General features: G+C 37.6%; 2 protein-coding genes across 6 annotated transcripts in view; one reads left to right on the top strand and one right to left on the bottom strand.

Annotated features, from left to right (window-relative positions):
- Positions 1–103: 103 nt before the first annotated feature.
- LOC109050595 (DNA-directed RNA polymerase II subunit RPB3) lies at positions 104–3,790 on the top strand. Its single transcript, XM_019068164.2, has 9 exons — positions 104–347; positions 1,541–1,590; positions 1,729–1,797; positions 1,882–1,934; positions 2,047–2,175; positions 2,249–2,300; positions 2,378–2,546; positions 3,019–3,093; positions 3,512–3,790. Exons 1-9 carry the CDS (start codon positions 262–264, stop codon positions 3,654–3,656), a joined length of 828 nt encoding a protein of 275 aa, XP_018923709.1. The 5' UTR covers positions 104–261; the 3' UTR covers positions 3,657–3,790.
- Positions 3,791–7,056: 3,266 nt separating this feature from the next.
- The window catches only part of LOC109050879 (SH3 and multiple ankyrin repeat domains protein 2-like), an 88,027-nt gene continuing 72,904 nt past the window's right edge, over positions 7,057–22,179 (bottom strand). For 2 of the 5 annotated variants that reach the window (XM_042753691.1, XM_042753694.1), the window contains 9 exons: positions 20,253–20,388; positions 19,835–19,915; positions 19,447–19,455; positions 18,817–18,837; positions 17,170–17,229; positions 16,771–16,895; positions 16,319–16,430; positions 13,680–16,032; positions 7,057–10,824 (listed from right to left, as the gene is read on the bottom strand). In XM_042753691.1, the coding sequence (XP_042609625.1) occupies positions 10,287–10,824; positions 13,680–16,032; positions 16,319–16,430; positions 16,771–16,895; positions 17,170–17,229; positions 18,817–18,837; positions 19,447–19,455; positions 19,835–19,915; positions 20,253–20,388 (3,435 nt within the window). In that variant the 3' untranslated portion in view covers positions 7,057–10,286. The remainder of the gene's footprint in view (positions 10,825–13,679; positions 16,033–16,318; positions 16,431–16,770; positions 16,896–17,169; positions 17,230–18,816; positions 18,838–19,446; positions 19,456–19,834; positions 19,916–20,252; positions 20,389–22,179) is intronic. The other 3 variants (XM_042753692.1, XM_042753695.1, XM_042753693.1) reach the window with 2 other exon arrangements.

Genomic DNA, 22,179 nt, shown 5'->3' with positions numbered 1-22,179 from the left:
AACGCAGTCCACAAAAAGACTGTTAGGACTTCTATTCTAGATTAACGCGTAAAGATTTCTGAGGACTCTTATTATGTTTAACAGGAAATAGTACTATAGTGATCCGGATGCTTACGGAATGAGTGCAGCTAGTGACCAATGAGCTGCTGTCGTTTGTTATTGTGCTGAAGAGGCGCTCGGTGCTGGAGCGAATGAACAACGGGACCGCATATATATAATTATTTTGTTTATTAACGTCTTAATCTTGAGCCTGATTTCGCTATGCCGTACGCGAACCAGCCCACAGTGAAAATCACGGAGCTGACTGACGAGAATGTGAAGTTTGTGATCGAGAACACGGATCTCGCGTGAGTGATGCGAATACTACAGTCAAAACGAGCATTTAGCGTTTAATTAAAGCAAGTGTGTTATAGTAATAACATTGAAATGCATGTTTATTCAGGTATCACTATCAAAAAATAGTATGTTTTTTTTATTTCGTTGGAGTACCGTGTAAATACTGTGGTATATGCGTCTTTTAAGAACCATGCTGCGTATGGCACCGTGGTATTAATACCATCATTTTACCATGGTATTGCCATAGTACTTTTTTGTTTTACTTAAAAAAAAAAAAAAAAAAAAAGATTAACATAGTATGTGTATATATTACACACATGTATATGGGCCATTCGTACGCATTTAAGTATTCAAACCTTAGATGTTTAATAAGATCGTTCACAATAACATTTAAACTATTAGTAAGCTTAATATATGTATAAAATTAACATTTATTGGGTACTTTCAATTGGGAGGTGACTGTCCCGAACCATAAACCCTAAATTTCAACAAATGAAAATAATTTTCGTAAATTTTCCATTGTTGTTTCTAAAAGTTACATACTGGTTAAAAATAAATAAATAAATGTATAGCCTGAATGCAGTGTAAGTCGCTTTGGATAAAAGCGTCTGCTAACTGCTTAAATGTTAATGTAAAAAGTATCCTTTTAATTCTTTAAAAAAAAAGTGGAGTTAAAATATATATATATATATATATATATATATAAAATTCTTTGTACTGGTTAAAAATGTAAATACATTTTTCTGACTCATACTAATGTTTATATTGCCTGAGACTGATTTTAGCACACCCCTACATTTATGTCAGGAAGTCGCTCTCATAGCTATCCATTAAATCCCATTAAATTGTCAATACTGACAAGAGTCTGCGGAATAATATCTGGGGGAAAATAAACTAAATTTTAATCAAGTTTTTTTTTTGGGGGGGGTATTTTAGTATGTAAAGTATTCAAGTTTAAATTTCTGTAACGGTGATGTGGTTGTTACTTTGTCATTACCAAAAAAGTTCTTAAAAACATGAGATGTTATGTCAGAAAAAGTATACGGGAATTATCTACTAAGATGTTATGATATATATATAATGAATCCTATATATATATATATATTTCCAAATAAAAATATATAGTGTATCATAATATATATATATATATATATATTATATATATAAAATTTCCAAATAAAAATTGCACTATTATTTGTTTCAGCGTGGCGAACTCAATTCGACGTGTATTCATGTCAGAAGTCCCAACCATTGGTAAGAATCAAACCATCTGTCTTCTGGCTGCTGAGTTTTTATACAAAAAGGGGTTGATTTAATTATGTGTTTACTTGATTTAATTATGCACTTTGTCTTATAAATCAGTTAATCTGATGTAATGTGCTTGTTTGCCAGCTATCGATTGGGTTCAAATAGATGCCAACTCCTCTGTGCTCCATGATGAGTTTATTGCACACAGAGTGGGTGCGTATGTGCAAAATCTTTTCAAATCTTTCATATCACTCTTCTTCTAGTGCTAAGTGCAGTTATCATGCTCCTCTTTCATAGGGCTAATTCCACTCACAAGTGATGACATTGTTGACAAGTTGCAGTACTCACGAGTAAGTCTATTAAACACCCTGCCAGCATTTCTGTTTTTTTATGAATATGACTCGTCTTATTAAATGTAGAGAAGTAAAATATGACATTTTGCTTTCTTTGGTTTCCTATTAGGACTGCACATGTGATGATTTCTGTCCGGAGTGTTCGGTTGAGCTCACGCTGGATGTGAGATGTACAGAAGACCAGACGCGACACGTGACCTCACGAGATCTGCTGTCTAATAACCCCCGAGTCATTCCTGTATGTGGATTCTCCTCACGAACTCACATATACACACATTGATTTTTCTTATGTGATGTATCTTGCTCTTCAGGTAACATCCAGAAGCCGAGACAACGATCCCAATGACTATGTGGAGCAGGACGGTGGGTCAGATTCCTTGCTAATTTTCTGTTTAATCACTCTGATGTATTAGTATTGATCATTTGGGGATTTTGCACAGACATCCTGTTGGTGAAGCTGCGGAAGGGTCAGGAGCTGCGTCTCAGAGCATACGCTAAAAAGGGTTTCGGGAAGGAGCACGCCAAATGGAATCCCACTGCAGGGGTGGCGTTTGAGTACGACCCAGACAATGCGCTGAGACACACGGTGTACCCAATTCCACAGGAATGGTATGGTTCTTATGGCATGGTTTGATCACAATAAATTATTATTATTTGTAATCGGGTACACAGAAGTATTGGTTTCAGATTTACTTTAAAAACAAATTTCACTGAAAATTTTCACTACACAGAAATGGCAAGTAACACCTAAAATTAAATGTGGAACTTTTAAGACTGAATTAGTAATGCCTTGTGAAACGTACTCCAGTAATGAAGTGTAATTTTTTACATAACTGAACACCCGGTTCTCAGAAGATTGCAAAAAATAAATAAATAACGTACACTGTAAAAAATTCTACTATCCTTAAATGTGATTTTCTTCCCATCGTTTTATATTAATTATTCATTAATGTTTTTTTTTTTTTTTTTTTTTATGTATTTAGATAATCTTCTAATATTGTTTAGATATCGATTTGTTTTTTTTACTTGTCAAGAAATGTAATGTATAATTATGTACCTTTGCTCACCTTTTGCTTGTCAGGCCTAAAAGTGAATATTCAGAAATTGAAGAGGATGGAGTTGAAGCTCTATATGATCCTAATGGCAAGCCAGAAAGGTAAGGAAGTTAAAAACCATACATACATATAGCAAACAGAAGGATATATGCTTAGGAATTATTGTCTTAATGTATAATCCTCTGCTGTGCTTATGTTGTAAGTGTTAAATAATTTAATAATGTATAATACAAATAACAAATTCTAAACTACAAATACTAAATAACTGCGTTATTGTATTATGAGAAATTCTGTTGCTATATTATGAGGAACGTAATCACAAGCACAATATTGCTTCTAGGCAACAATGACATTTAAGCAATTTCTCATAATAAACAAACAATTTCTCTTTAAAATGCAGCTTATTTACTAAAAATGTCTTTTTTTTATGGATAAAAAAATCATTTCTGAAGACATGCATCAATGGAGGGTTAACACTAAAAAAAGAACACCTAGGCTCCATTATTGTTTTTCATCCAGGTTTTATTACAACGTGGAGTCCTGCGGTTCACTTCGGCCGGAGACCATCGTCATGTCGGCTTTCGCTGTACTTAAGAAGAAGCTGAGTGATCTGCAGACACAGCTCAGCCATGAAATTCAAAGCGATGTGCTCACCATTAACTGATGTTAAAATACTGCTTATTCTGGATCACGCTTTTGGGAAAATATATTTTTTCAGCTGTTATGTTTCTTTGCATGAAACCATGTTGTGGTGGAGAATTCCATGAATAATAAACACATAAAAATATTGTTTCATTACAGGAGTTGCACAATGTGGGGGGGAACACTATGAACACCAGAGGGCAGGGTTTGTGTGAAAAATATATGAAGAGGCCGTTGATTAATGCGTGATTGAAACACGAGGAGCCGGCGTGTATGGTCATTGAACAGCATGCTGATAATAGGAACATTTTAGTTCAAGCAAAACGAGTCCTAAGTTGGATGTAACAAATTTCAGAAAATCGCCGCCCGGAGACAAACTATGAAAACAGAACACATGGAAGGAACAAGAGCTACGTGAGTTCGACAACAGATTGTGCAATCATATTTATTTGTGCTGAAAAATGTTTTTTGTTTTAAATACATAAGTATCGAGGGATCTGGAGGAAAGTGCAGTCACAAAAACTTTTTGTCATGAATTCTAGTTTAGCACAAAATCACCAGCAACATAGATCAAGAAGTGTGTGAGAGCGACAACTATGAAGAAAAAAACAGAACTCGTAGTCCAGCTCTAACCATACAGGGACCTACTGGAAAATTTTGCGTTTTAAAAAATCGTAATCTGCATACATTTGCCAGGAATATAAAGTGTCAGTTTGCAGATGTATGGTGGAAAAACGTGCGGTCACATTAGCGAAATTTCGCGTCAGTCAAAAAAAAAAAAAAAAAAACATAAAACCTTGTCAATTATGTATAAAAGCGACTGCTCACAGTCACTGAATGTTCACGCGCAGTAACAGAATTTCGGTTTTCAGTACTGTTTTTTTTTTTTTTTTTTTTGTGTAGTTAATACAGTTGAGTTCACACACTGGTATTTTTGTAAAAAAAAACGTACTGGACAATTAGTTGTCTGTCACGTTTTACAGTTCGAGAGATCGTGTTTTCATGTTTGATTTCGGTAACTTACAGCGATGCATGAGCTGTGTGTGATCTTAAAGTTTAGATCAAATCGCTGTCCTCCATCATAGCAGCTCCCGCCAGTTTTGTGGTCTGCGCGCTAAAAAGTTACTCAAGTGAGCCACTCTACTGAGGTAAAAACCGTCGGTTAATTACCATTTTTACTGATAAAAACTGCTCAATTGAACTTTTGTTGTGTCAAATGTGATAAGACTTTGCAGGTTTGTACGTTGTTATCTTATATATTAACTTATATTGACTTGAGGTACACATTCCTGCAGACAGTAGGCTATTAGAGCGTCACTTGTAAGCTGATGTTTGAACAGAATATATTTCGTGATGGTGGCTGACAGATGTTGAAATGACTGCATTTCGTCCGTGAAATTTTTGGCGCAAATGTGACCGCATCGTAAGTGGCCTAAAATATGTGCTCGTTTGTTTTTCGTCAATTATACACACCACACAACTCGACATTTTAACTTCTCTTTAATTACATAGTCTAAAAGAAGCAGGTGACAGCCATTATCTCATTATTTTTCATATCTTCTAATTCACTGAGACCTATGTATATGTAAATTTAATTTCATGATATTATATACTGTATCGTGGAATACTGGCAAAGAAAGACCAAACAGTGTTCTTTAAATTTGTGTATTGCTTCTTAACTAATACCACATAGATTTTTTGGCACACCACATATCAGAGTTAAATGTCATAAAAATTTCAATAAATATTTCTATAAATCTTTAAAATACTGTGCTGTTTCCTAAAAATAAGATATATAGACATAACTCTAACTCCTCTAAGGTCGAGAGATAAGCAAACATATATATAATTTATTTCTGAATCTCTTCACTGCATACTTTAAACGATCATAACTTCATTTCATTCACAGCCAGTTCTCTATTTCATTTATCCCACCTTTCCCTCAGTTCCAGAGTTCCAGCGTTACCCACAGTGCATTGAACTTAATACTGAAGGTGAAATGTATAATGCTGGCTGTCCCTTCGATGTCTCTGTGATGTTTTAATCACAAATATGAATATTGAATCTCTAGTCCGATTCCATACCTGGATGGGATTTTATGGGCATTTACAGTCTGATGAAAAACACTGATAAATCTCTTGACAAACCGAGTGTCTAACAACGAGAAGATCACAACTAAACTTCAGATGACCAAAAGATGTTGTGGTGTGTTCAAATCGTAACATGAGATAGGCACACATTGCAGTTTAAATTAATAACATAGTAAGACAGCAAAATCGTAACTTCTTCTTTTCCAGTTGCTGAGCAAAGCATAAGGATTGCAGGACATAAAATGAAAAGGAAAAGGAAAAGCACTGATTTTTGATTAAACAATTAAGGAAAACACGAAATTTGAGTGTCGCTACACTTTTGTAAGATGGTTGCAGCTTTAAAAATGTTTTGTAGAATCAAAATAAAATTGAAATCAAAATCAAAAAAATAAATACTCAGCAATTTACAGATATGAACTCTTTCATCAGTTGACAATTGACGACATTGATATGTATAAATTAAGGAGGTTTCCTGTAGTTTTCTGGATGTTCTTTTTACCACCCAACAATCAAATGATTTAGCGAATTATAATTACAAAAATAAATTACAGTACAATAAAAATAAATTATTAAATGAAAATTAATCACATTTTAAAACACAGCAAAAGACAGATACATACTGGCCCTTTCAGAGTGATTGTGTAAGCATTTAAACTTAAATGTTTCAATACTTTCAATTCAATTATTTTCCATTTTTTCACCCATGAAACTAAACTTCAGTATTTCAGATCTTATGTGTTCCTGTGAACAACCCATTATTCCAAATCAAACCTGCTGGAAATTAATATTGACTAGCAATGCTGAGTAACAACGCAGACTAGAGAATCGACTAAAAGGTACAAATTAAAATGTTGGTGGGAAGCCGTAGACCTCCTTACCATATGGAAGACACCCCATAATAGTAAACCACAATTCAAAGACCCAAGAGAATTGTTGATCATTCAGACACAAACATCCAATGTTAGCGTATTACAAGACTTGAAGATTCAAGAATGGTGGAGAGACCTGTGCTTGCTACGGTTACGTTTGTTCGCATGTAGGGAGATTTGACCTCTGTGGTTTTCACGTGACCCACAACGGCCCTTCTAGGACTGTCAGCCCAATCGGTGAAAAATATATGAAGAGGCCGTTGATTAATGCGTGATTGAAACACGAGGAGCCGGCGTGTGTCCGTCATTGAACAGCATGCGGATAATAGGAACATTTTCTAGTTTCAAGCAAAACGAGTCCTAAGTTGGATGTAACAAATTTCAGAAAAATCGCCGCCCGCCCGAGACAAACTATGAAAACAGAACACATGGAAGGAACAAGAGCTACGTGAGTTCGACAACAGATTGTGCAATCATATTTATTTGTGCTGAAAAATTTGTTTTGTTTTAAATACATAAGTATCGAGGGATCTGGAGGAAAGTGCAGTCACAAAAACTTTTTGTCATGAATTCTAGTTTAGCACAAAATCACAGCAACATAGATCAAGAAGTGTGTGAGAGCGACAACTATGAAGAAAAAAACAGAACTCGTAGTCCAGCTCTAACCATACAGGACCTACTGGAAACTTTTGCGTTTTAAAAATCGTAATCTGCATACATTTGCCAGGAATATAAAGTGTCAGTTTGCAGATGTATGGTGGAAAAGTGCGGTCACATTAGCGAAATTTCGCAGTCAAAAAAAAAAAAAAAAAACCTTAAACCTTGTCAATTATATATAAAAGCGACTGCTCACAGTCACTGAATGTTCACGCAGTAACAGAATTTCGGTTTTCAGTACTGTTTTTTTTTTTTTTTTTTTTTGTAGTTAATACAGTTGAGTTCACACACTGGTATTTTTGTAAAAAAAAACGTACTGGACAATTAGTTGTCTGTCACGTTTTACAGTTCGAGAGATCGTGTTTTTCATGTTTGATTTCGGTAACTTACAGCGATGCATGAGCTGTGTGTGATCTTAAAGTTTAGATCAAATCGCTGTCCTCCATCATAGCAGCTCCCGCCAGTTTTGTGGTCTGCGCGCTAAAGTTACTCAAGTGAGCCACTCTACTGAGGTAAAAACCGTCGGTTAATTACCATTTTTACTGATAAAAACTGCTCAATTGAACTTTTGTTGTGTCAAATGTGATAAGACTTTGCAGGTTTGTACGTTGTTATCTTATATATTAACTTATATTGACTTGAGGTACACATTCCTGCAGACAGTAGGCTATTAGAGCGTCACTTGTAAGCTGATGTTTGAACAGAATATATTTCGTGATTGTGGCTGACAGATGTTGAAATGACTGCATTTCGTCCGTGAAATTTGTTGGCGCAAATGTGACCGCATCGTAAGTGGCCTAAAATATGTGCTCGTTTTGTTTTTCGTCAATTATACACACCACACAACTCTACATTTTAACTTCTCTTTAATTACATAGTCTAAAAGAAGCAGGTGACAGCCATTATCTCATTATTTTTCATATCTTCTAATTCACTGAGACCTATGTATATGTAAATTTAATTTCATGATATTATATACTGTATCGTGGAATACTGGCAAAGAAAGACCAAACAGTGTTCTTTAAATTTGTGTATTGCTTCTTAACTGATACCACATAGATTTTTGGCACACCACATATCAGAGTTAAATGTCATAAAAATTTCATAAATATTTCTATAAATCTTTAAAATACTGTGCTGTTTCCTAAAATAAGATATATAGACATAACTCTAACTCCTCTAAGGTCGAGAGATAAGCAAACATATATATAATTTATTTCTGAATCTCTTCACTGCATACTTTAAACGATCATAACTTCATTTCATTCACAGCCATTCTCTATTTCATTTATCACCTTTCCCTCAGTTCCGGCGTTACCCACAGTGCATTGAACTTAATACTGAAGGTGAAATGTATAATGCTGGCTGTCCCTTCGTGTCTCTGTGATGTTTTAATCACAAATATGAATATTATCTCTAGTCCGATTCCATACCTGTGGGATTTTATGGCATTTACAGTCTGATGAAATTGATAAATCTCTGACAAACGAGTGTCTAACAACGAGAAGATCACAACTAAACTTCAGATGACCAAAAGATGTTGTGGTGTGTCAAATCGTAACATGGATAGGCACACATTGCAGTTTAAATTAATAACATAGTAAGACAGCAAAATCGTAACTTCTTCCAGTTGCTGAGCAAAGCATAAGGATTGCAGGACATAAAATGAAAAGGAAAAGGAAAAGCACTGATTTTTGATTAAACAGGAAAATTAAAGTTCACACCTTTTGATGTCGCTTAAAAATGTTTTGTAGATGGTTGCAGGTTTAGTTGCAAAAAAAAAAGTAAAAATAATCAAAATAAAATTGAAATCAAAATCAAAAAAATAAATACTCAGCAATTTACAGATATGAACTCCTTCATCAGTTACAATTGACGACATTGATATGTATAAATTAAGGAGGTTTCCTGTAGTTTTCTGGATGTTCTTTTTACCACCCAACAATCAAATGATTTAGCGAATTATAATTACAAAAAATAAATACAGTACATAAAAATAAATTATTAAATGAAAAATTAATCACATTTTTAAAGCAAAAGACAGATACATACTGGCCCTTTCAGAGTGATTGTGTAAGCATTCAACTTAAATGTTCAATACTTTCAATTCAATTATTTTCCATTCACCCATGAAACTAAACTTCAGTATTTCAGATCTTATGTGTTCCTGTGAAAACCCATTATTCCAAATCAAACCTGCTGGAAATTAATATTGACTAGCAATGCTGAGTAACAACGCAGACTAGAATCGACTAAAGGTACAAATTAAAATGTTGGTGGGAATGCCGTAGACCTCCTTACCATATGGAAGACACCTAATAGTAAACCACAATTCAAAGACCCAAGAGAATTGTTGATCATTCAGACAAACATCCAATGTTAGCGTATTACAAGACTTGAAGATTCAAGATGGTGGAGAGACCTGTTGCTTGCTACGGTTACGTTTGTTCGCATGTAGGGAGATTTGACCTCTGTGTTTTCAAGTGACCACGGCCCTTCTAGGACTGTCAGCAAATGAACTGACGGACATCTAAATGCCCGCTGATCACATCTCCGAGATTCGTGTACCTCTTGGTCGAAGGTGTAGGAGGAAAAAAAAGCAAGATATTTATTTCATAGGCAGCTGATACATAGACAAAGGTTCCCTTTTTTCCTGAAGAAATATTCTCTGTAGAATTGTCTTAGCAAAGATAGAAAATGGATCCCCAGCTCTGCTGGTTTCAGTGCATTCAAAGGAGGCCAAAGTCCTTAAAAGCCAAAGGATAGTCAGCTCATGTTTGTAGTTTCCATACAGTGTGTTGGCTTCAATGTCCTCTCTGGTGCCGGAGCTCTTGGAACAGAAATGCAGGGAACCGCTTGTGCTTACGCGGATATTTTGAACGCTTGAGTTTCTTCAGGATGTGAGAGTTCCTAAAATCCACCGAAAGCATGATAGGACAACAAACTGTTCAAATTAGTGAACCGAAATAAGGGAAGAGGGAAAAAGAAGCTTATGAACAAGATACGCAGAGTCCTGGTGAGGACGTCTGCCCAGTCTCATCTGTCCAAGAGGACTTTCAGCGCCCGCTCGATGTTCATTCTGTGACCCACACGAGTCACACCCAAGTCGATCAGATCCTCCTTTTGCAGGTTGGGTAAATGGCTGCCCTCGATATCATTGTCCATAAAGGCATCCCTGTGCTCGCCCAGGTTCAGGCTCTCGAGCCAGTCGGCCACGTCCTGCTTGCTCCACATGAGGACGGGTTTGGTGGCAAATGGCTTGTTTGATGCAGCCTGGATAAGGGTGAGCGGGGAAGGGGAACGGCTACGCCCCGTGCCCAGGCTGAGGGGTGGTGTGGGCAGACCAAATACGTCCGTCATGGTGGGGGAAGTGGCCGAGGTCGGAAGGGAAGAGGCACAGCTGAGGCCAGAGTCCGGCGGGGACATGATAGGGCTCGGGGTGTGGTGGTGGGGAGGCAAGCTCTCGGCCTGTCGGCACGGTGACGGGGCAGGCACGTTGGGGCCAGGCTGGGCAGTGAAGGTAACAGTGGTGTTCTGCTGTGTACCTGAGATGAGGGATACACCATCCTGATTTCTGCAAAGACAGAAGGATAAAAGTGAGGAATATGTATTAATGAGACTCAAGGGATAACGCAAAACTATATTCCTGCAAAAGATGCTAGGAAGTTATAGGAGGTTTGCAGAGCATTGCTATTTGGTTGCTAGGGTGTTCCAGGTGCTTACTCGTCCAAGTTAAAGTCTGTACGATATGGCTGCAGGTCCTTCATTCATGTTTTGTCTGTTTTATTGTCCACAAGGTAAAAATCACAAGTCCAGTGCTCTCCTCAACATTAGCTCAGCATTATATAACTAGAGTGATGATATGAGTGATACGTCTGGAAAAAAAGGCCTCCATAATTCATAATTACTGAACACAATTTTAGTCAGTCGTACCATTTTATTCTATAACCTTTAAAAGAAACATTTTTTAAGTTTACAACTTGAGTTGTGCAATTTTTATAATTCTTATAGATCAAGTGGGACTAAATCAATTCAATTCTTGACCTCCTCTGGAAAGGTGCCTTTAAGGATGGGAGAGTTGAGACCAGATAATAAGAAAGAGATCCAAACAGAAGACATACCTACACAGCTCTGTATGGGTGACTCTCTCAACCCATGTCTCACCCATAATATAGTATCTGAACATTATGAAAGTGTTTGTTGTAATTCATTTTACTTATGCTAATTTTATTTCCCAGCAGCATGATTTTTATTATTGTATTACAGTAATGAGAAAACAGAATTAGAGTAAAATGCGTTTAATCATCATTAAAATAATGCCAAAAAAAAAAAAAAAACAAGTCCAAAAAACAGCATATTTTTTAATGCAAATTATTATTGTTATTATTTTAGGGTAAAATATGATTTGGACATTTCTTTGTGAGATTCACCCTCATGTGTCATGTACACAATTTTTTATTTATGTAAAGATAAAAGAGCATTGAAAGTATGAATGTTCTGTAGGTGGTTTAGCTTTAAGGAGGCTGTGAATGTGAGGCTCTTTAGCAATGCAATGTCCTTGCCCCAGGTTTCTCTTTATATCAAGGTGTATTGGCCTACATTTGTTCAAGTAAACTTTTACATTTGCATCTGATGTAGTACATGTAAATAAAACCAATAAAAGTCTCATGTAAACACTATTAATTTATCTAAAAAAACAAACATCAATAACAATATATAACACATAAGTTACACGCCCAGCCATGGTATTAAGATTAAAAATACCCCAGTTTAATGATTCAAATAAGACCCATGGTAACTTTCCACACTAAAAAATCTATTCATATTCATAGTGAAAAGAAAATACATCTTTGCTCAGTGTTTGCCAAACATAGGACTCTGCCTGGGCTACAAGTGCATTTAAGGGTCAGTTATGTGGTCTGTAAATAACATCATTCAATAATGAATGAGACTTGGGACTCCATGTCAATGCCAAACCATTGCCTGTGAAATGTGGCAGCCATCAGCATATACAGCCCATGTTTTGCAAAATAAATGACACACAAGCTTTAAATCTTAATGAGCTTTCTCTGTAGTAATCATCAGTGAAAAAAGGTAAGGTGGGAGATGACATGAAATATAGCAATTAAAAATACTCTTAATACAATCATATTATGCTTTTTCACTTTTTCAACTTTAGTTAGTCCGTAATGTTGCTGTTTGAGCATAAAAAAGATATTTTTCAAAAACTACAACGCACGACTCGTTTGGACTACAACACATCTTTTCCGAAATTTTTGATATCACAAATATCGAGACCTGGTTGAGCTGAACTACAGAAGGCAACAATGTTATCACTATGTCGGAGAGGCTAGCTTTCCCAAGGCAGACAAACTTAGAGTGGTTACAATCATCCAGGTTTAAATCACACTCAAATTGATTTGATTTTGATGCAATATTTACACTGAAGCTCACAGGCAACTATGGTAAGGGGCACGACATTTCCCGACCAGGTGCCGAGTGGTGCCAATCACAACACACACTGGCCCAGCTAACCAATCACAGCATGTTTCATATTTCAGAAGGCAGGACTTCATTTAATACAGGAACTATTTGAGCCGTTCATGCCAGACTGGGGAGAGAGGTGTTGTAATAATGTAAAATATGTAAAAAAAAAAAAAAAAATGTTTTTTGAACAACCTAGTATGAGAGCCTGTTCTAGTACACCCCCAATACAAAATCAAGACTTTGTAAAAGAGCATAATAGGACCCCTTTAAAACAATATTGGAAGGTATTGATAAAATCTTTAAAAATGGGCAACTTTACCAAAAATGTTGGGATGCCATGTATTTATATATATATATATATATATATATATATATATATATATATATATATATGTATATATATGTGTGTGTTTGTGTGTACATGTGTGTGTTTATTAATGCATTGTGCTGTTGTTCTGTATTGAAATCAGTCAATTCTGTGCAACTATGCATAGCATTCCAAATCAGTTACTTATAAGGTTCCATCTGAGTTAAGATGCAGCCATAAAAAAAGCTGCCGATGTTGGCAAAAGGCTGTATAGCAGCTCAATAGGTTTTCTGAAAATTGGAACTCCTTATAACCTTAAATGTTTTGTCAAAATGAAATATAAAAGCCCTTTAAGATATTGCTTACGATAATCTAGGGATTTCTTGTGGGAGCAGTTTGGGTGATGTGACAACTAAGTAACAAATGGATCATGTTGTAACAACACACACACACACACACCTCCCCCCTCTGTGGTACGGTCTGTGTTCATCATCACACTGACGTTGCTCATCTCGTCCTCAAGGCTGTTCTCATTATTGGGTTGCTAGGCAACTCTTTCGTTCTCCAGCAGAGCACACACACTAATCTGAGAGCCTAAATGTGAGCCTGTGATACAAGCAGGAAAGGGGGCATACCTCGTTCCGAAGTGAGTCCTGGATCCGGTTGGAGAGTCTAACGCTTCCCCTGGCTTTGGTGCTTTGTCCTTGTTCACATGCTGCAGAACTGAATTGGCTTCAGGGCCATGGGGTCCTTTCATCTCCGGAGGGTCCCCCCACAGCTTTGAGGTTCGTTGCGTTGGGGTTTTCAATGGTTCTGGTGGAATTGATCCAGGGGGCGGAAGTGGGACAGAGGAGGGCATTCTAAAAGAGCTCATGTTCTCCTCAGGCAAAGCGTCCTTGTAAAGTGCATTGCTCTTGATGGCAGGTTTGGGTTTTGGTTTGGACAGGATCTGAGACCTGTCCACCAGAAAGGCTTGTCCATCTGCATAGACGGTGCATGTGTCCAGAGTCTCGCCTCCTTCAGAAGACAAGGTGGAGATGCTGGACACAGTAGAGATGGTGCTAGTGGTCTCCAGTTGGGGGTCACCACTGCTCCGGCTGTCTACCTCAATGCCCGAGTCAGTGATCTGTTCATAGGGCTCTAGCGGCCCTGGAGGGAAGCTGGGAGGTGTGCAGTTTGTGAGGACGGTTGGTCTCTTGATTTCAGAATTCCCACCACCTAACGGGGGAAAATAGGGAGAAAGAGAAGGCCCTTTTGTGCCGTTTGTTTTCTGTTTAAGCAGTTCAGCTAAAGTCCCCGCCTGGTCTTCAGGAATGTCAAAACTGTTGGCAAACTCCAGTGGGGGTGGTAGGGGTTCAGCAAACACAAACTCTTCATCGATGTCGATAGAGGCCAAGGGCGGCGGAGGGATGCCGAAGGGCAACTTGACGGGCTCATCCACTGAGCTAACAGTTATGATGGTCTTGCCATGTGGAGCAGCTGATAGCGCCTTGGGAGCTGGGGGGTTGGTGGGAGCTGGCTGGTTGGGGTCGCGAAGCTCCCCAGGGGTGTTGTCGGGACTCACTGCCTCGTCCCTGTCGCCCTCTGTCAAGCTGTTATCCTCTGATTTTCCCCCATCTGTGGTGTGTACCATCAGCAGACCAGCTGACTTCTGCTGAGAAGTGTCCACAATGTCAATCAGCATGTTCTTCTTCTCCTCAGGCCTCTTCTCAGGCTTGCCCAGATCAAGCTGATACTTGGATTCAGTCTCATATTTGGATTCCGTCATCTGCCTCCGCAGGCCCCCCCGGGGACGGCCCATGGTAGCAGTACTTGAGAAGCCAACCTCCACGTTTGGTCTAAGCTTGGTGTCGATAAAAAGCGGTTTATTGAGATCAAGTTTGGATGGGTCAGTCTTTAGCGGAAGAGGCTGTGATTGCTCCCTCATGGCTCTGTCTCTGGCAGCTAATGCTAAAGCTAACGGTGAATTGGGGTCTAGTGGCTTGCCTGTTACTGGGTGAACGTAATTACCACTTCCTGAGCTGTAGGTCTTATGAGCAGGCAGACTGATCGGGCTGTGTCCTGTACGGGTGTTCAACAGTTCCCTTACCATGGTGGGCTCAGGGCTGTTGAAGTCTGTCACGTTACCACCACCTCTAGGGATACTAAGTAATGATGAGGGAGGTGCCATGAGTCTACGCAGCCGCTCATCGCTGCTAAACATGCCCTCATCAATAGACTTGGAGTGTCGGAGACGTGGGGCTGGTCTAGGCACCACATCCTCATCACCTGCATCTGTTGACTTAAAAGATGGGGAGTTGCGATGAGCATCAAGCCTCTTCTCCCTGTCTCTTACTGCACCGGCAATGGCAGCTGCAAAGGGACTGCCTGAATTTAAGCCATCTTCAGGACGCAGTTGTCCTGGGTGATCCGGTGTTGTCGTCTCAATTTCCATGCTGCTTCCTTGGCTGCTCTTACCGCTGCTGCTGGTGGAGGGCTCTTTGATTATTATGGTCGGAATTGGGATGGAGCAGGTTTTCTCAGGACTGTCTTCTACATTGGACTGCTTGACAAGCATTCCCTTCCTTCTGGCAGGCTTGTTGGGCACAAACAGTCCAGCTTGACCCATCTTGCCCACATCCGAGTAAGGGTTTTCAGGAATTAGGGCACGGCGCATATGAAGACTCTGTTGGGCCGTTGGGCTGTGATTGTACCCCTCGGAATCATACTGCTCGGGATTGTCTCTGTAATACATGCCCTGATCTCTCCACCCAGCACTTTCACCTCTGTCTGGGGCTGTACTGTTTGCATTAGGACTCTGTGAAGTAAAGCCTGGTCTGATGGTGCCATATCCTCGACCAGCTGGGACAGGAGCATTATTATGAGGTGGAGATGGAGGGGAGATGGCTGGTGGTGGTGGAATATCCTCTGATGTATCAGGCATTGAAAGGCTTCTTGTAAATTTCAACATTGGAGGAGTAAGGAACTGCTTCTCTTCTTCGGTTACTCCTGTACAGGAATAAAGAAAGAAAAATCAAAAAATCTGCAAGCCTGGGGGTACAATCACCATTCGGAAACAATCAATATGACACCACAAACCAAATGATATATCTTGAAAATACGTCACATCAGTGAAAAAGCCTTTAGCTAGAGTGGGCTGACCACTGAATGTAAGTAAACCAAGTATTTGTATAATTTTACAAAGAGCTGAAAGACTCTTGTGTGCAATTCATCAAAATAAAGGACTGTGTGAAGATGTACTTCAGTGACAAAACAAAATGAAACAACCACGCACCTATAGATGTTTGCCGCCTTATGGTTCCCTTTGGTAAACCCAGGAAGGGGCCTCTAGGACTCCCTGGCTGTTGTGGCGAGTCTACTGCTGTATCCTGACTATTGCAGAGAGACTGCAAAAGACAGAATAAGGTTGACATGATAATAAGAACAAGCAGAATGCAGCACTTTTGCAGAGCGTCCATTCAAACCAGGCATCACATAATGTGTTGAAATGATTACATAAAAAGAGACTGAGATGAAGAAATAAAAATAATCTCAAGCAGTAAAGCATACTTACAAGCCTGTGCATAACTTCACTCTAATTTAAGCATCAAAAACCAATATAGCATGCACGGGCAATGGTTGTACCAGACTTGCGAAAAGCGATTACTGCAGTTAGGCTATAACACAATTTTCTACAATGCCACAGGAGACCAGAACTCTAGAGGGCATGAGACAAGGCATGCTTACATTCATTTCAGGGCTGACAGCAAAACACTTGCTATTCGGACGTGGTTTGACTGCCGCCACCCTCACATCTGCATTTGAGTTGTCCCACATGGGTTTCTGGGGGGGCACGACCTCATCCACTTTATCTGTAAGACAACAGCATCTCAAATTAGAAAGCAGGAAGCTACATTTAAAATAAGCTCAGTATCAAATATTGCTAATTTCCTCTAACAGTATCCTCAGAGCAAGGAACCAAACCGAGCAAGATAGGCGACAGAAATAGGTACAACGACAATGGTCAAGGTCAAAGCCGTGCAAGCGCTTCCTGGTTCCATTAGAGAAATCTTAGCACTTCTTTCAACGGCCACTGCGCAACATGCTAGCATTTTTTTAGACAGCTCCCATGCATGGGATGATTACTTAGTGTGACTTGAAATACAATCCTCTTCTTCAGACCCTCATTATCTGAAAGCTGATCATCTATACAGAAATGGAGGAAAGGGAAATTCAGAGTCTGATTTTCCTAGTATAAAAGTCATCAAGACTAAATCTGATAAGTCACACACACACAAAACCCCCATACATCTGGCATTAAAATGTGCTTCATATCTGGATATTCTTCAGCTGGACTTACTTTATACTTTATACTGTTCTTTGCGATCACACTTTCCTCACTTTCGAAAAATTTGGAAATATTAAAATATGTTAATAGGGTTTAGAAAGAGAAAAGAAGAAAATAAAGTTTAAAACTCATTAAAATGAGTGACCAAGTGCACAATCAGTATTTGTTGTGTTGAAAAATGACTGTAATACTACCTTAATTATGCTTTTTTATGTAGACAATAAAAAACAATTATACTTAAAGTGGTCATAATTTGTCTCTGGCCACCTTAGTACGTGGTTTCAGTGATCCAATCACAATACATTTATGTTATCAAGTGCTGATCATCCGGATCTGGAAGTGCATGTTAATGTCAGGACTAAAGGGGGCCACAGTTACACCTCTTCATTCAGCATTACATGGATATATACACTCAGACTTTAAATATAAAATCCCATCATACCCCTGAGGCAAAACTGAATATAAAAAAAGAAAATATACTGTCAAAATTGGCCATTCAGGAGTCTAGTTTATATTCATAACTGAAAGCCTATCTAAGACTGCAGAAGGAGTATGCATCTGTTTTATAATCAGGGTCTCCTTTATAATACCTAAATATGGGTTTAAAATGACTCTCTTTAATGAACACAGTATGTACAAAGCTGTTTTAAGGATACAGCAGGAGTACTATGCAGCCAGCCACATTATGTAAACATAAAACTAATGCTTACAACGGTTCAGAAATATCTCCTTCAAGAAGACAAAAGAAGTCCATTCAGCAGTCTACATATCTGTGCAATAGTCACACGTCGTCATATTCCTGGTCAACGCTAACAGTGGCAATAGCTTTACACTGAAAATATGGCATTACATTTTGCAGGTGGAATGTTTCTATATTAAACATATGCAGCATTATTTCCAAGGCAACATCTCGTTTCAGAGTGATTGAAATCTGGAGTGGTCCCTCGTATGATAATAGTTAAAACGTAGTTCTTTAAAGGGAAAAATTATTGTAAAATGTCCAGCTTAAGGATTTTATCTTCTCTCTGAGGAGTGAAATGGAGGCAGGATGTATTATATCAGTAAGAATAAGGACTTGTATCTGAAGCCAGGTTTTTTAACACGGCAAATTCATGGCTCTTGTTTTCTCAAGCGTATCCTTTTTATAATAGAGGGCAGGCTGTTGAATAATATATTCTTACATTGCACTTTTCAAGATCTAGGGGGTCAATAAGTGAACCTAAAGGCTTATGGAGAATTTTGCAGTGTAAACACATTTGGTCTGTTTTCACAGTAAGCAGTCTTCCATTCAACTGGTAAATTTTGATAATCGAAGAGAATACAAATTATTTGCACATTTCTTTTACTGAATCATATCAAAAAAGTTAAATAATGTGAGACAAATAATCATTACTGTTGATAAGCTGAGGTGACAAATATTTAAAGAGTGCTTAGGGAAAACTCACCCTTCTTTTTCCTCAAAGTGGCTTTAACATAAAAGAACAATTCGGCTTTATTCAAGTATTCAAATTCAGAGATAATTTCCAGAAAACACAACGAGGAGAACCAACGTTTGGAATACACTGTATTCCTCCACATGGCATTGACCTGTGCATAATGTAATGCCATTTTAGACGGAAAGCAACAACAAATTCATGCAGTTAACTTTCCAACACTTCACGAGACAAGTAGGTTAGTATCCAATATAACAAAAAAGACAATTCATTTCTTATTACACAATATAAACAAAAATGTAATACGCGTTTAATACTGCTTACCCTTTGTGCCATTGTTTAATTAGTAGTAATTAAATCAGCATGACCCATCAAACCCTAGATTTAGCTAAATCTTTCAAATCCAACAAGGTTCCGCTCAGGTGAAATGCGTCATGCTTTAATAGTAAATGTGAAGATAGTACTTTTGTATTTTTTTTATTGGGGACTACACAAAAACTGAGACACAAAAAGGCCATATAATCACAAATCTCCATCTTAAAATATATTCATAACAAAGTCACATGCATGCCAGGGAAAACACAACATTACAATTTGTACATACATTTCTTAAAAATAATTTTGTAAATAACTGTATCGTACCTTTATCCACTTTTAGGTCAGCATGCAGGAAAACAAAACAACATCAAAGTTCATTTCATAATGAACGGTGGCTGTAGAATAACAAAAAGTGTCACAGGTTAAAAGTGCATTTTTAAGGTCTGTTAACACAAGACATGTTTTTGCGTTTAGAAATAACTAGACACAGTTGAACGCAATGGATTTTACATTTTGTTTCAATCTTGACATTGTCTTAAAAAATGCAGCTCTTATGGCATGAGACATCAAAACACACCAAAATACAAAGCAAAAACTGCCAAGACAAAATGCAAGAACACAGTCTGTATGAACGGTCCTTTATCTTGTAAAAACGTATTATGTAACACCAGACACTGGATGAGATGTTTCTGCTTGCCATGACTGTGCTTACCTAGGTCTTCTAACTCTGAGGTCATAGATTTTGAACGCATGGACAAGGCTGTGGAGGGAGCCCTCCTTGGTGGCGGTGGCGCTATAGCAACAAACCAAAAAAAAAAAAAACACACAGCAGGTACAGTAGATGCTTAGCCATAGGCTGTAGCATCCCCATGGGGAGGCATTGTATACAACATTAACTCATGCCGAGGTTTGCCGATTCTCATTTTAAATAATAAATGAGAGAGAAGAACTTGAAAACACAAAATTAGAAGTGTTAGTAAAACCAAAAACTACTATTATTAGCATTATGGAAAAGCAATGGTTAGAATTACATGAAAGGAGTTTTGTTTGCTTCATTTTCAGTCATAAGATTAACATGTTCCTTCATAGCCCAGGTAGTCAAAAAATCCTGAATAAATCAAGACGTTTACCTTTCTTTCGAGCCGTGTCATCAGGGTCTAGATTTCGACTGACCGTCACCACTTTGATAATTAAGTGGTTGCCGCCGTGACGAATCATGTTGACCACTTGTTTGTGGCCCACTTTGACGACATTGTCCTGGTTCACCTATGAAAAAGAGAAACAATTTAGCTTAGTTTCAGGCATGCTCAGATGTCACAAAGCAATAATTAGTCAAATGCACTTTTCACATAATGGCACTGATGTGCATAATTAATTTCCTGCTTTTTGCTGTTTTAAAACACAGTTAAACGGTTTGACGTACATTTTTTGTTTGTGTGTTGATATGGCTGGACATATCATTTGTTCATTAAAAGTGAGCATAAGAGACAGTGAAAGATAAGTTACTTTTAATGATATTAAGGGAAAGGATACATTCTTATTCTAGAAAGCATTTTTTTGGTACATAATTTTTGGACATTTATTTTTTAACCAGAAGAAAAGAGTTATACTTTTTAAATGCATATTTAAGTTGATTTCATCAACCTTTAGAAGTACCTTAGCATAAATATGGCCTCAGAGCTACCAGACACAAACTAAAAGCCCACAAAACTCCAATTTTGATTTCATAGGACTTTAACTTCTGTATACTACATCATAGTGGAGTAAATTGATTTTGAGCATTTAGCTAACACAAGAGGTTATGAACTCTTGCCGTTTTGTAATGGTCCCTGGCAACACCATGAGCATCAACACCAAAGTTACACTAACCCCACTATATTTGTTGAAGCCCAGCTATCACTACCTCATTCATTTCCCTACTTAAACTAACACAAAATCATTATTTTATCCACAGTATGGTTTTAAACAACTTTTTACCTTATAAATTTTCTTCATATAAACTTAAAAGGTCACAATCTAGTGAAGCTGTCATTGTAAAGGCATCAGAGGGCAATAATTCAAAATGGAGTTTAAAAAGTGGGACATTCAATCTGCAACTGAGCCGTTACTGGCGAACTAAAATGAATTCAGCTACAACAGAAACAATTTGCAAGTGGTGATAACCATTGATATATGTGCGACATTCATCACCAGCTATTTTTTCATCATCTGTTTTCAACAAGTCCAACCAGACCAAAGTCCAACCAGACCAAAATCGTGATTAATCGCATCCAAAATAAATAGTTTTTGTTCACATAATATATGTGTGTGTACTGTGTATATTTATTATGAATATAAAAATGCAAAAAATGCATGTATATATATTAAAGAATTTTTTTTATGTAATAAATATATTTATATCTAATATAAATTATATGAATATAAATATATACATGTAAATATGTGTGTGCTTATATATATATATATATATATATATATATATATATATATATATATATATATATATATATATATATATATACACATAATAAATATACACATTACACACACACATACATTATGTAAACTAAAACATTTTTTTATCGATGCGATTAATCACGATTAATTGTTTGACAGCACTAATATGAACCTTTCATTACCCATAATAGGGGTACTTTAATTGTCAGAAGGAAACTAGCAGCACTTGCTCATGCAAGAATCACACCAGGCTGTTGTGGGTGGATGCAAAGTCAAAGCCAAGCCATCAAGATTTTTTGCTAGGGTGTTCTGGGTGGTTGCTAGGTGGTAGATTACTGACCCAAGTCAAAAATCAGCTGAATGCGTAGAAAAGTAGTATTACATCTAACGATAAAATGCCACACGATTTGACAATCACAATTGTCATTCCCTATCAAACTCGTCCTAAATTATAAGAAACAGTAATAATGATAGTTGCCTTAGCAAGCAATGACTACGATAAGATGTTGATATTCTTTGATACAAATCTTCAAATAAAAGGCACTGCAGGCAAATTAGAGAGACACCCCTGCTCCTGTGGCATTTCTCAAGCAAAACGAT

The sequence above is a fragment of the Cyprinus carpio genome, chromosome B25 (assembly GCF_018340385.1).
Source record: "Cyprinus carpio isolate SPL01 chromosome B25, ASM1834038v1, whole genome shotgun sequence".
NCBI classification, from domain to species: Eukaryota; Metazoa; Chordata; class Actinopteri; order Cypriniformes; family Cyprinidae; genus Cyprinus; species Cyprinus carpio.
This window is presented reverse-complemented; position numbering and strand designations above follow the sequence as displayed.